Here is a 15,965-nt window from a genome sequence, read left to right as displayed (position 1 = left end):
ACTAACCTGCCGTAATCTATAGATTAACCTGTGTGATAACAGACCAACACTTACGGCGGGTTCAAATTCATCCTCAGCGAATTCCTGCCAGAAAGCTTTTGAATCTTGACATTTGAAGATGTAAAATGAAGAAGCAATCGTTCATATGTTGTGATGCCAGTTATTTAAGGGGTGATATTTTTATAATATACAGTGATATATAAGAGGTGTATTTTCCATTAAAACATTCTGCAAGTTTCATAACTTAAATTTTTCACTCTAAAACACGCTGGATAGTTTTAACCCAGCGATTGGGTTGTTTTAACCCAACGAATGGGTTCTTTTAACCCAGCAATTGGATTGTTTTAACACTGCAAATGGGTTGTTTTAACCCAGTGAATTGGATTGTTTTAACCCAGTGATTGGGTTGTTTTAACCCAGCGAATGTGTTGTTTTAACCCAGCAGTTGGGTTGTTTTAACCCTGCGAATGGGTTGTTTTAACCCAGTGATTGGGTTGTTTTAACCCAGCAAATTTGTTGTTTTAACCCAGCAGTTTTGTTGTTTTAACACTGCAAATGGGTTGTTTTAACCCATTGGTTGGGTTATTTTAACCCAGCAGTTGGGTTGTTTTAACCCTGCAAATGGGTTTTTTTAACCCAGTGATTGGGTTGTTTTAACCCTGCAAATGGCTTGTTTTAACCCAGTGGTTGGGTTGTTTTAACCCAGCAGTTGGGTTGTTTTAACCCTGCGAATGGGTTGTTTTAACCCAGTGATTGGGTTGTTTTAACCCTGCAAATGGCTTGTTTTAACTCAGTGGTTGGGTTGTTTTAACCCAGCAGTTGGGTTGTTTTAACCCTGCGAATGGGTTGTTTTAACCCAGTGATTGGGTTGTTTTAACCCAGCGAATTTGTTGTTTTAACCCAGCAGTTGGGTTGTTTTAACCCTGCAAATGGCTTGTTTTAACCCAGTGGTTGGGTTGCTTTAACCCAGCAGTTGGGTTGTTTTAACCCTGCGAATGGGTTGTTTTAACCCAGTGATTGGGTTGTTTTAACCCAAATGGCGAATGTGTTGTTTTAACCCAGCAGTTGGGTTGTTTTAACCCTGCGAATAGGTTGTTTTAACCCAGTGGTTGGGTTGTTTTAACCCAGCAGTTGGGTTGTTTTAACACTGCAAATGGGTTGTTTTAACCCAGTGGTTGGGTTGTTTTAACCCAGCAGTTGGGTTGTTTTAACCCTGCAAATGGTTTTTTTAACCCAGTGATTGGGTTGTTTTAACCCTGCAAATGGCTTGTTTTAACCCAGTGGTTGGGTTGTTTTAACCCAGCAGTTGGGTTGTTTTAACCCTGCGAATGGGTTGTTTTAACCCAGTGATTGGGTTGTTTTAACCCAGCGAATTTGTTGTTTTAACCCAGTGATTGGGTTGTTTTAACCCTGCAAATGGGTTGTTTTAACCCAACATTTAACCCAACCACTGGGTTTGTCCATTTTCAACCCAACTTGGGTTATGTACATTTGCATAAAACTGCATCGACGAATAGTTATACTTCATCGCACCATAAGCCCCGCCCACTGGCGTTCAGTCTGCTTGACGCTCGTTTGCGTCTCTGTACAGACTTCAGAAGGATCCCAGTGTCAGAAACAAGTGGATGGTTTATTTTAATGGCGTCCCAGATCACATTGGAGGAGGATTGTATGTTTGTTCGGAGCATTTTATTTTGTAAATGAGGCACAGTGTAACGCAGAGTTCACAAACAATATTTTGTTGACAGATGAAGCAGTAACTGTACTGGATCTGCTTCATCCATATTTATATTTTATATGGATAATGCTTTCAAAACACATGGGGGCGTTGCTATACTTTATGCAATGACTTTAGCCAATCATAATGGATCATTTCAGACAGAAGGTCAGAATGAGTTGAAAATAAATTTTCTGCTCATGTATTTGTTTTTTTTGTGCAAAAACATTAACAAAAGTGAATCTCAATGAACATATTAAAATAATTTTTAAAAAATCAATCAGAATATTTCCAGAGCATATACCCTCCTATAGCAATAAATATATGTATTTTAAAATCTGCCACATGATGTAGATGTTTAATGCTGGTTCCACAGGAAACCATTTGAAGGTAGTTTCACAAACCACCACGGAGTTTCTCATTTCCCAACCACACAGCACAATGTAGGTTCACTCTGCCAGGCCTTATTCTCGCACCGTTCAAGCCGTTCGTTTCTGGAATAATCCAGAAATTCTTTGGGAACAAACAACAACTTCATTATCCTGCTTTGCTGGTGTTATGAGGAATTATAGAGCTTTCTGACACAGAAAAGGACAGGGAGAAAGTTTTGAAACGTGGAGTCTATGTTGAGATGTTTACATTGAAACATTTTAAATTCTGATAAAGTGCACGAAAATGTAAGAATGTAGCACTGAAGAATATCACTGATTGGTCTGTTTGCGATAGGAAATGTTTTTAAAGATTTGGGTTTTTCTCTCTTGTGGGACGAGGATGAAGGTCGTTCGTTAGAACTGTGACACAAACCCACAATCTCCTGCTGCTCTCCTTCATGACGTTAAAACCGTCTCAGAAGCAACCACGTGTTAACGTGTTAAACATAGATTGTATCTCAGACACTGTCTGCACTGATCCTGTCAGATTTCAACAGCCTGGAAGTCACAACAGAAATAATTATTTGCCGCAGGCTACGTGAGTCAGATTAACATGTCCACTTGAGAGAAATGACACATATATGTCTTTGTAAATATTATTGCAACGCCAGAAAGATTAAAATAAGGCTGGGAAAGTGTGTTAAAGGGGAAATTGTGTGAATGTGGCTGTTGAAGATTCACTAGATTGTGTGTATAGAGTATATGGACTGATAAAATAAATTAAAAATAAAAGAATTTATAATAAGTAATTTAAAAATAAATAAATAATTTAAAATAATGAATTATCTATATTTATATTATATGCTTTATTATTTTTAAAATCTATTTTATATACATATTTTGTGGTCATCTGACAGCCATCTGTGAGTGTTAACCTTTAAAATGATTGATATAATAATTTAAAATAAATAAATAAACCATTTAAAATAAATAGATAAATTAAAAATAATTTTATAAAAATACTATTTTTTTAATTTTTATATTATATGCTTTATTATTTATAATAATAATAATAATATTTATTTTAAATGCTGTTTTATATGCTGTTAACCTTTAAAATAATTAAGTAAATAATTTTAAATAAATAAACCATTTTACATAAATAATAAATACAATAATTTAAAATAAATTCTTCATTTATTTTTATATTATATGCTTTATTATTTTTTAATATCTATTTTATATGCTGTTTTATATGCTGTTAACCTTTAAATAATTAAGTAAATAATTTAAAATAAATAAACCTTAAATAAATAGTAAATACAATAATTTAAAATAAATTATTTATTTATTTTTATATTATATGCTTTATTATTTTTTAATATTCATTTTATATGCTGTTTTATGTGCCGTTAACCTTTAAAATAATTACGTTTTTTTTAAATAAATATGTAAATAATAGTTATTTTATATGCTGTTAACCTTTAAAATAATTAGGTAAATAATTTAAAATAAATCATTTAAAATAAATAAATAAACAATTTTAAATAAATAGTAAATACAAATATTTCAAAATAAATGGTTTTTTATTTTTATATTATATGCTTTATTATTCTTAATATTTATTTTATATGCTATTGAGGACCTCAAGGTCATACAGTAGTGGTGTGTTTCTAATTAACTCAGTCACACACTTGTTCATCTCCATGTGGTTACAAGCACTAAACCAAGTTTACATTATCGGCTCATTCACAGCCGTTTGTTTTTTCTTCTTCATTGACTGATATCCGTTCTTCCTGTCAGTGCTTTTGTGTAGGTTTGCTGAAATTCCCACTAATGCTCTAAAAGAAACTACACCTGTGCAAATTATTTACCCCTGAAGGGCACATGTAGTGTTTTTCAAGTTCTGCCACAGCGATTGCTCATCTTCTGTGAGTGTGTGTTTTGGCTTCAAGTGCGTTAGGGTTTGCCAAATGCAAGCAGCTCTTTCTTGCGTCATTGTTTTAACTTTCTTTTTCTTGTAAATGCCAGCAGCACGATGAAACAGCATATTATTTTCTTTATTTCTAAACATCTGAGACTGACAGTGAAAGTGTTTTTGCCTTGTTTTTTTTAATCACAACTTTTGTTAGAAGTTAAAAAATTAACGTGAATTTGGGAACGCCTCAGAAATTTGGCGTGTCTTGCATCTGAGCATCACAGTGATAAACAGATAACAGAATCAATGATGCAAACTTCATCAAATTCATCCTGTCATTATTCAGCTCAAATCTGATAGTGTCAGTGCAGTTGAATCAATATTACTGCTGAATATTAATTGTCTTTTAATCTGCAACTAAGCAATCCAAAGGCGACATGATCAGTGACACTTTCAATACAATTTTACATAGAAATAAAGCACCATCTAAAACGATTTTTGCATCATTTTAATTTTTTTGTGTGTGTTTGTTTGCTTTTTTTAAAATCCTGAAACTTTCCAATTGTTTCCAGGTTAAATAAAATAATTTTTTTCTAGTAATAAAGTATGTTTACAAGCTAATCATTTAGAAGCTTGTTTCCGTCATGAAATAAAAAATAAAAAAGTAAAATAATTCTGACTTTTATCAGAATTGTGAGATTTAAACTTTTGTGAGTTATAAAGTCAGAATTGTGTGATTTAAGTCAGAATTGCGAGAAAGTCGGAATTGCGAGATATAAAGTCAGAATTGTGAAATTTAAGTCAGAATTGTGAGATATAAAGTCAGAATTGCGAAATTTAAGTCAGAATTGTGAGATATAAAGTCAGAATTGCGAAATTTAAGTCAGAATTGCAAAATTTAAGTCAGAATTCTGAGATATAAAGTCAGAATTGCGAAATTTAAGTCAGAATTGTGAGATATAAAGTCAGAATTGCAAAATTTACGTCAGAATTGTGAGTTATAAAGTCAGAATTGCAAAATTTAAGTCAGAATTGCAAAATTTAAGTCATAATTGTGAGATGTAAAGTCAGAATTGCGAAATTTAAGTCAGAATTGTGAGATATAAAGTCAGAATTGCGAAATTTAAGTCAGAATTGCAAAATTTAAGTCATAATTGAGATATAAAGTCAGAATTGCGAAATTTAAGTCAGAATTGTGAGATATAAAGTCAGAATTGCGAAATTTAAGTCAGAATTGCAACATTTAAGTCAGAATTGTGAGATATAAAGTCAGAATTGTGAACTTTACGTCAGAATTGTGAGTTATAAAGTCAGAATTGCAAAATTTAAGTCAGAATTGTGAGATATAAAGTCAAAATTGTGAGATATAAAGTCAGAATTGTGAGATATAAAGTCAGAATTGCGAAATTTAAGTCAGAATTATGAGATATAAAGTCAGAATTGTGAGATATAAAGTCATAATTGTGAGATATAAAGTCAGAATTGCGAAATTTAAGTCAGAATTATGAGATATAAAGTCAGAATTGTGAGATATAAAGTCAGAATTGTGAGATATAAAGTCAGAATTGTGAGATATAAAGTCAGAATTGCGAAATTTACGTCAGAATTGTGAGTTATAAAGTCAGAATTGCAAAATTTAAGTCAGAATTGTGAGATATAAAGTCAGAATTGTGAAATTTAAGTCATAATTGTGAGATATAAAGTCAGAATTGTGAGATATAAAGTCAGAATTGTGAGATATAAAGTCAGAATTGTGAGATATAAAGTCAGAATTGTGAGATATAAAGTCAGAATTGCGAAATTTACGTCAGAATTGTGAGTTATAAAGTCAGAATTGCAAAATTTAAGTCAGAATTGTGAGATATAAAGTCAGAATTGTGAAATTTAAGTCATAATTGTGAGATATAAAGTCAGAATTGCAAAATTTACATCAGAATTGTGAGATATAAAGTCAGAATTGTGAGATATAAAGTCAGAATTGTGAGATATAAAGTCAGAATTGCGAAATTTACGTCAGAATTGTGACTTATAAAGTCAGAATTGTGAAATTTAAGTCATAATTGTGAGATATAAAGTCAGAATTGCAAAATTTACATCAGAATTGTGAGATATAAAGTCAGAATTGTGAGATATAAAGTCAGAATTGCTAAATTTACATCAGAATTGTGAGATATAAAGTCAGAATTGCAAAATTTACATCAGAATTGTGAGATATAAAGTCATAATTGTGAGATATAAAGTCATAATTGTGAAATTTAAGTCAGAATTGTGACTTATAAAGTCAGAATTGCAAAATTTAAGTCAGAATTGTGAGATATAAAGTCAGAATTGTGAAATTTATGTCAGAATTGTGAGATATAAAGTCAGAATTGCAAAATTTAAGTCAGAATTGTGAGATATAAAGTCAGAATTGTGAAATTTATGTCAGAATTGTGAGATATAAAGTCAGAATTGCAAAATTTAAGTCATAATTGTGAGATATAAAGTCATAATTGTGAAATTTAAGTCAGAATTGTGACTTATAAAGTCAGAATTGCAAAATTTAAGTCAGAATTGTGAGATATAAAGTCAGAATTGTGAAATTTATGTCAGAATTGTGAGATATAAAGTCAGAATTGCAAAATTTAAGTCAGAATTGTGAGATATAAAGTCAGAATTGTGAAATTTATGTCAGAATTGTGAGATATAAAGTCAGAATTGCAAAATTTAAGTCAGAATTGCGAGATATAAAGTCAGAATTGTGAGATATAAAGTCAGAATTGCGAAATTTAAGTCAGAATTGTGAGATATAAAGTCAGAATTGCGAAATTTAAGTCAGAATTGCGAGATATAAAGTCAGAATTGTGAGATATAAAGTCAGAATTGCATTATAAAGCCATAATTATAAGATAAACTCGCAATTGACAGACTTTTTTTCTCACAAATGTGAATTTTAATCTTGCAATTCTGAGAATAAAAAGTCAGAATTGTGAAATTTTTTTTTATTTTTTTTATTCAGTGGTGGAAACAAGCTTCCACATATTCATAAATGCTATTAAAATAAACAATGAATTAAAAGCAAATGAATGAATTAAAGCTAAATCTATAAAATGGTCCTGATGGACCCCCTGTGAAGCGCCTGACGAAACCCTTTCAGTCTGGATTCATGTTGAGCTGTTTTTTGCTCCTCGCAGCGTTTCTCTGGACAGGACTTTATCTCTGAACGAGAGATAACTGCAGTCAGCACGGAAAGCTCGTCTGAAGTTAATGTGTCACCTGGCCTTCCTAACACGGTTGTGAAATGCTCAATGACGACTGGCCTTGAAGGACCTTCTGGGAGGGTTTTTCTGTAAAAGCAGCTTATCTCAGCTGAGATGCCTGTATAAAAGCAGCGTTCAGCTGGAGTCTGTGTGGATATGAGCCTTCAGCACATCGACATCTTCTTCATCATCCGTCTGCGCTCTTCTGCTCATCATGGGTGTGGCGTACAGCGTGGGAGAGTGAGTAAAACAGGTTTTTTAATTCACTTTAGTTGCTGCATTTGAATTGTGAGGAACTTTCAACATCCATGGAAGTTTTCCAAGGTTTTTTACTGGCGTCGTGAAGAAGATCATGCAATAGAAGAACCATTTTTGGTTCTCCAAAGAAATTGTAATAATCTGAAGAAGTGGAAAAAACCCTTTTCGAATCTTTATTTTTGAGGAATTTAAGGAAGTGGAATTCAAGTGGAATTTAATGCATGCAAATGTACTGTGTAGCTTTAATAATACAGTTTGTGTTTTGCATGAATTACCCATTAAAAAAAAAAACATACATATGACCCATTTCCATAAATGACATTTAATTGAAATTTGTGTTTATAATGCATTACATTTAATAAACGAAACTCAGTTTCATTCAGTTCAAATTCAAGGAAAACTTGTTCTTAAATTCTGAATGTTGCCAAATCTTGCAACACGTTCTATCATTTCTTATTTTAAAATCTTTCCATTTGCAGTAGAAAAGGCAAGAATGAATGGATGAAGCATTATATAACTATATTGTACACCCAAAGCTCTTCACAATCACATCAGGATGCATTGGTTTTCTGCTCAAGTTGCAGCTCTTTTCTTCTCTCGTCTCAAGCCGACTTCCAGTGAAGGCCTCAGTTACTGGATAATGGTCTTTTTTCCCTCATGTGCGTGAGCCAGGAAAGGATGTTATAATAACCCTTCCAGATGTTCTGGAGCTCCTCTGCACCAATAGCAGCGGGTCTCGAGGAATTTTCATTGCGCAACCGGAACGTATGACGTTGACGTTACAAGAAATGGCTGTAGCTTCCTATAACAGAGTCAATGCATTGTAGTCTGTTGGACTGATAGAGCTTCTGAGGAAATCTTGTATGAATATGGTCATTGTGCATTAGTGAAAAACATGTTTATGTGCAAAATTTCCGAGTTATCGTTCATGTGGATGCTTGTAAAAATATGCATCTTGTTTGTCCAAAGCAGCCCGAGCATGAGCTTCACTCCTCAAGCGTGTCTTTGTTTTCCTTTAGGGTGGATCATCTGTACACGTTCTTTGTCCAGTGGTCTCCAGAGAGCATCTACAGTAAACACACCAGTAAGCAGGACTTCCTAAAGGTCCATCCCGAGACCCTCAATGTGATCGACACTTTACTGAATAATTCTGCTCCCAAGAACTGGAAGGTGAGTGATGTGATGAATCATCAGTGTTGCACAGAATTCACAGGTTTATTCAGTATTGAGTACACTGAACTTACCTGAGGAAAATAAAGATACAGTCATTTGTTAGAAGATATATATACATATTATATACTGCATTTACAGACTTTTGTTAGATGCAATTAACTGATTTGACAGCACTAATATACAGTACAGTCCAAAAGTTTGGAACCACTAAGATTTTTAATGTTTTTAAAAGAAGTTTCGTCTGCTCACCAAGGCTACATTTATTTAATTAAAAATACAGTAAAAAACAGTAATATTGTGAAATATTATTACAATTTAAAATAATTGTTTTCTATTTGAATATATTTCACAAAGTAATTTATTCCTGTGATGCAAAGCTGAATTTTCAGCATCGTTACTCCAGTCTTCAGTGTCACATGATCCTTCAGAAATCATTCTAATATGCTGATTTGCTGCTCAATAAACATTTCTGATTATTTTCAATGTTGAAAACAGTTGTGTACTTTTTTTTTTCAGGATTCCTTGATGAATAGAAAGTTCAAAAGAACAGCATTTATCTGAAATACAAAGCTTCTGTAGCATTATACACTACCGTTCAAAAGTTTGGGGTCAGTAAGAATTTTTATTTTTATTTTTTTGAAAAGAAATTAAAGAAATGAATACTTTTATTCAGCAAGGATGCATTAAATCAATCAAAAGTGGCAGTAAAGACATTTATAATGTTACAAAAGATTAGATTTCAGATAAACACTGTTCTTTTGAACTTTCTATTCATCAAATAATCCTGAAATAAATTATTGTACACAAATATTTTGTAATAATTGTACACATTAAATGTTTATTGAGCAGCAGATCAGCATATTAGAATGATTTCTGAAGGATCATGTGACACTGAAGACTGGAGTAACGATGCTGAAAATTCAGCTTTGATCACAGGAATAAATTACTTTGTGAAATATATTCAAATAGAAAACAGTTATTTTAAATTGTAATAATATTTCACAATATTACTGTTTTTTACTGTATTTTTAATTAAATAAATGTAGCCTTGGTGAGCAGACGAAACTTCTTTTAAAAACATTAAAAATCTTAGTGGTACTGTATATATATATATTGTATTTACAAACTTATATGTTATTGCAATATAATATATATATATATATATATATATAATTGCATCTTATGTAAATGTTTGTGTATATACATATATACATATACATATATAAACTATACTGTATTTACAAACTTTGCTGTCAATTCAATTAATTGCATCTAACATAAATGTTTGCATGTGTGTATATATATATAATTTCTATTAATTTTTATTTCAGTTTTATTTTATTTGTTTTATTTGTTTTATTTTAGTGCATCAAGTAGCTGTAGCAACTAGCTGAAATAAAAAAGTTTGTTTGTTGTTTTTTTATAATAATAATAATAATAAAATAAACAACAACAACAAAAAAAATAATAATAGTAATACTAAATATAATAATGATGACAACAACAATAAAAACTCTAATGAAATGTTTGCACGGTTGCTCAGATCTTTATGGAGAGTTTTATTAAAGCATCATATTTTTTTATAATGCCTTAGGAAAAATACAGATTCTCAAGATTCTCATGTGTTTCCTGGTAGGTGAAGGTAGAAAACCTCTCCTGAATTCTCTAGCGAGCAGAAACACGCTTTTTTTTTTTTACACGACCATATATGGAGAAGCTTCCTCTTCTGTGGGGTTTTTATAAAACGAAACTAAGCTTGAAATGTGAGATGGGCGGGGCCGAGAAACACATTATAACCGGGCTGCTCATGGACAGAGTGAACAGATTCAAAGCACAGCAGATACTAGACAATCACTAAACATGAGACCAATGCAGGAGAGCATCAAGATCTTGTACTTTGCAAATGGATCTGAGGAGCCGTTTGTGGAGGTGAGCTTTGAGGAATGACAGAAGAGAAAGGGATACTAGAGTGTTTCTGTAACTGTTGTGAGTTCACGTTCAGTCACTGATGCTTTCTCGTCTGTTTTCCTCCAGATCGTCACTGTAAAACAGCAGAAGCGTCGTCCGAGTGTTTGCAGCTCTGCCGACTCTGAATCCGAGGACCTGCAGCCAGTTTTAGTAGATCACAGTCAGATCCTGAAAGAACAGCATCTTGAACAAGTAAGTGATGAGATTGTCTAAGCTAAACACACACGTGTGCTGATGAAGTGCGAGATGCTTTAGATGAACTGATGCATTCATTGATGTAAACGTGTAAATCTCCACAGCTGATGAACCACATTCCGGCTCGGACTCAAGGTTATCCGTGGAAGCTGGTGTACAGCACGGCGGAGCACGGCACCAGCCTGAGAACACTGTACCGGCAGATGGCAGAAATAGACAGACCCGTTCTGATGGTCATCAAGGATTCGGACAACCAGGTGAGTTCAGAGTTCACAGGTGTCATTCATCTTATATCAGTAAGATCACTAAACCTTGTATTACACTTCATACTTAAACAAGTGCATTTAAATGTGCTAAATATAATCTATCTTAAATTTCATCAGTGCATTGATGCATTTGGCAGACGCTTTGCATTCACTTGCATTGCATTCAAAGTATAAATATGATCAGTTCATGCATTCACTGGGAATCGAACCCTTGACCTTGGTGTTGCAAGCAGGGTTATTATAGTTAACTTAAACTGTAATTATAAAAACATTTTCATTACTTGAAATAAAATAAATGTTAACTGAAATCAAATCAAATAAAAGCAACATTTCTCATTTTCATTGATTTGAACTTGATGTACTAAAATAACTAAAGCTAAAACAGAAATAAAAATTAATTAAAACTATATAAACATATTAAAAAAATATAGAACTACTGATAAAAATGGTGCGAAAACAATTAAATACTTAAACTTTAACTAAAATTAAAATTAAAACATAAAATAAAAACAAATTCAAAATATTAATGATTAATAAAAATAAATAAATACTATAATAGCGTCTCAATTATACTAAATTAATTATATTATATTATAAATGTATAAAAAATGTATTAAAATAATAGTAAAATTATAATAAAATTGGCCTGTATGATGTTTTAATTTTGTGAAAATTAATAATATTTATATAATTAATTTATAATATAATATAATATAATATAATATAATATAATATAATAATTATGTATGATTTATTTTATTTTTGAAAATCATTAATGATTAATAAAAATAAATAAAAATATAATAGCTTCTAATTATATTATATTAATTATATTATATTATATTATATTATATTATATTATATTATAAATTTATAATATAATATCATTTAAAAATAATAGTAAAATTATAATAAATTGGCCTGTATGAAGTTTTAATGTTGTGAAAATTAATAATATTTATATAATTAATTTATAATATAATATAACATAAAAAAATATTAGGTCTGTATGATTTATTTTATTGTTATAAAAATATTAATGATTAATAAAAATAAATAAAAACTATAATAGCATCTCAATTATACTAAAATAATTATATTATATTATATTATATTATATTATATTATAAATTTATAATATAATATCATTTAAAAATAATAGTAAAATTATAATAAAATTGGCCTGTATGAAGTTTTAATGTTGTGAAAATTAATAATATTTATATAATTAATTTATAATATAATATAAACATAAAAAAAATATTAGGTCTGTATGATTTATTTTATTGCTATAAAATATTAATGATTAATAAAAATAAATAAAAACTATAATAGCATCTCAATTATACTAAAATAATTATATATATTATATTATATTATATTATATTATATTATATTATATTATATTATATTATATTATAACTAGTGCCTTTCTCTACTTTTTGAGTTGCAAGAAGTGAGTTTTTCATTCTTTTTTTTTTCCAATTAAAAAACAAACCAAACAAAAATGCAATAAATAAAGCTCATTTTCAGCCCTTCATATGAAATCACTGTTCTCTCCAGAGCTGCTTCTGGATGAATTGAACTCGTTTCATAACTGCTGAACTTTACACAGTTATTGAACCGAGCTGAACTGAATTGATCTGATTATCTTCTGCAGAATTGATTGTGAAGCTGCTTTGAAACATTCCGTTCTTCTAAAACATCCCGTTGTTTAAACCCTCAGGTGTTCGGAGCGTTCTCCTCTGACCCTTTCAAAGTGAGCAGCTACTGCTACGGGACGGGAGAGACGTTCCTCTACAGCTTCAGTCCAGAGTTTCAGGTACGGGTCGCTCCGTCTGATCTGATCTGAATCACATCTGAGCACGTGCGCTGGAGGTTTGACCTGTTCTGTGTTTCATGTGCAGATCTTCCGCTGGAGTGGAGAAAACTCCTACTTCGTGAGAGGATTCCTGGACTCTCTTCAGATGGGAGGAGGAGGGTGAGTTATTATTACTCATTTCATGCATCACAGTCTGTGCATTCAAATTTCCCACAGTTTTCACTCATAATTAAGGTTTATGTGATTATTGGTGTGGGATTTACACTGAAATAGAATTTTCTATTTACAATGGACAATATATCATCTTTTGCATTGGAATATCTATTTTTATTTCGTTTCATCATCACTGGTGTTTTCAGATGTGATGAAATACATCACTGCCATTGATCCGTTCTAAAGGGGAAGTTGTTTTACTACTACAGTATCTGAAGCTTCTGCTTCTGCTTTTTGAATGTGGAAGTGTGTTAAAGGTCTATTGTGCAAACGATCATTCTGTCATCCTTTACTCTCTCGTCTTTCTTCTGGGCAACACAAACTTAGATCATGTCTGAGTTTCTGCTTTCTGTAAAACAAAAAGTAGATTGTGATGAAACACAAAAACTGAAGTGCTTTCCATTCTTTCTTTCTTTTCAGAAAAAACAAAACTGCAATTATATTTATACATGCAGGCTCATATTTCGAGGAATATAATATAATATAATATATAATATAATATAATATAATATATAATATAATATAATATAATATAATATAATATAATATAATATAATAATTGGCCCATATGATTTACATTTTAATGCAACAAAAATTAATAATATTTATATAACTAATTTATAATATAAAATTATAATAAAATTACAATAAAATAGGCCAGTGTGATTTATGTTTTATTGTTGTGAAAATTATTAATATTTATATAATTAATTTAATAATATAACATAATATAATATACTAGGCCCATATGATTTATGTTTTAATGTTGTGGAAATTAATTATATTTATATAATTAATTTATAATATAAAATTATAATAAAAATTACAATAAAATAGGCCAGTATGATTTATGTTTTATTGTTGTGAAAATTATTAATATTTATATAATATATATATATATATATATATATATATATATATATATATATAATAAATTATAATAAAATAGGCCCATATGATTTATGTTTTAATGTTGTGAAATTTAATAATAAATAATATTATATAAAATAATAATAAAAATTATAATAAAATAGTCCAGTATGATTTACGTTTTATTGTTGTGAAAATTAATAATATATATTTAATTAATTTATATATAATAAAATATAAAAATGCAGTTTGATTAATCCCACAAATCCTTAATTTCGTATGAAGACTATCTTTGTGTATTATTTTAATATTCTACCACAAATGTGATGGCTTTTCTATATTTTGGATGCAAAATGTGATTGAAACGGACCTAAAATAATTGCAATTAGACCGAATATCCATGATCAGACGTTTAATCAATAATCACAGCAGGTGTAAATGCAACAGATAAATGCATAAACATGATTTTAATGAAAGCTCTTGTTTGTCTCTCAGGGGTCCGTTCGGATTGTGGCTGGACGCTGACCTGTATCGCGGCTCCAGTTACTCCTGCGACACCTTCTGCAACCGGCCGCTCAGCCTCCATCACGACTTCACCATCCAGGATCTGGAGGTCTGGACCTTCATCTGAGCAGAAACCGCTGCTGTGTCGGTGTTATCGCTGCTGTTTCATCTGAACAAACAGTGTTCGTTCCAGCTATGAAACCTGCAGAACTCGTCTGTTGACTCAAACAGAACATTTTCCTCACTTGTAAGTGGCTTTAGATAAAAGCTTCTGGTAAATGAACTAACAACAATGTAAATGTAGAAAACAAGTTGAGGCAGGATTTGGGTTTTCAGTTCCCGTTTCCCGTAACTGTAACTGTTGAAGAGGCCTGATGGGACCTGAACGGCATTGCTCAAGATGCCAAGCTTCAAGCGCACATGTTCCAAACTATGTAGGCAACATACTGAAGCACACTAGTTTTGAGTACTACTGACATAAGACTTTAGTGTCTTGACTTTAAAATGCACTTACTGGTTTATGTGACCGACTACTACATGAAAAAGGATTTGAAAAGGAAAAATGGTTTGCTGTATGATTGTGATTTTACTAAGCTATTTTTTTACTGTATTTAAATAACTTTGTGATCACTGTTAATATGTTGAATTGTGTTTTGGGGTTTTGATTGTGTTCATTGTGCAGTGCTGGCATTGCATCTGGGTTTTGGGTATCTAATAAAACATTATTTTTTGGAAACTGTGTCTGTTTTGGTTTATCTGCTTAAGTTGTGGTTTAAATAACACTCTTTATATCAGAATGGTGGTGCGTAGCCATGAATAGGCTATACAACGATCTGCATTAATCTTAAATACTTCATTTCTAACTATATTCAGTGATGCAATATTCATGCAATATAGTCACTGCGTATTGCATTTAAAATTAGCATTACCTGTAAAAAAAATTATGATTCACAGACTAGTGCACTAATTCACCAAATGTAGTTTGCTTTTTAACATTTTTATTTGTGAAATACTATAATCAAAAACTTTATATTATTAATTAATTGGGAGTGAAGGTGCAAGGCGCAAATGGCAGAATAAGTCCCGTCTTCTAAATAAGAGTCAATCGCCAATAAATTGTTGAAACTTTACCACTGGCATGCCCTATTTTACTTTACATATTTGTATGTGTTTATTTGTTTTCTATTTGTTGTGAGTTGTATATACATATACAAATCTTTGTATATTTTTTGCATTAAAAAAAAATGTTCCAGTCAGACTTGCGCTTTGTGAAATGACTTGTCTTAAAGGGATAGTTCATCCAAAAATGAAAATTATGCATACGGTTCGTCCACCAGAAGCTAGTTATTTAAATTTATAAAGTTTTAAATATGGATATTTTTCTTACAAAAATGCATCGCTTCGCTTCAGACCTTTTTGGAGTCATATGGATTCCTTTTTTTTTTATGGAT

At 31.0% G+C, this 15,965-nt stretch overlaps 1 protein-coding gene across 3 annotated transcripts; it reads left to right on the top strand.

The window, feature by feature from the left end:
- Positions 1-7,329: 7,329 nt before the first annotated feature.
- LOC125243768 (nuclear receptor coactivator 7) lies at positions 7,330-15,250 on the top strand. Of its 3 annotated transcripts, XM_048153591.1 has the most exons (7): positions 7,330-7,485; positions 8,523-8,673; positions 10,711-10,836; positions 10,944-11,096; positions 12,832-12,927; positions 13,013-13,086; positions 14,506-15,250. In XM_048153591.1, exons 1-7 carry the CDS (start codon positions 7,460-7,462, stop codon positions 14,639-14,641), a joined length of 762 nt encoding a protein of 253 aa, XP_048009548.1. In that variant the 5' UTR covers positions 7,330-7,459; the 3' UTR covers positions 14,642-15,250. The 3 variants fall into 3 exon arrangements, with proteins under 3 accessions (XP_048009548.1, XP_048009547.1, XP_048009549.1); XM_048153590.1 differs by lacking the exon at positions 7,330-7,485 and having other exon boundaries at positions 7,501-8,673; XM_048153592.1 differs by lacking the exons at positions 7,330-7,485; positions 8,523-8,673 and adding an exon at positions 10,180-10,605.
- Positions 15,251-15,965: the final 715 nt, after the last annotated feature.

Source organism: Megalobrama amblycephala, linkage group LG13, assembly GCF_018812025.1.
Source record: "Megalobrama amblycephala isolate DHTTF-2021 linkage group LG13, ASM1881202v1, whole genome shotgun sequence".
Taxonomy (NCBI): Eukaryota; Metazoa; Chordata; class Actinopteri; order Cypriniformes; family Xenocyprididae; genus Megalobrama; species Megalobrama amblycephala.
Note: the sequence above shows the minus strand (reverse complement) of the source record. Positions and strands in the feature narration are given on the sequence as shown.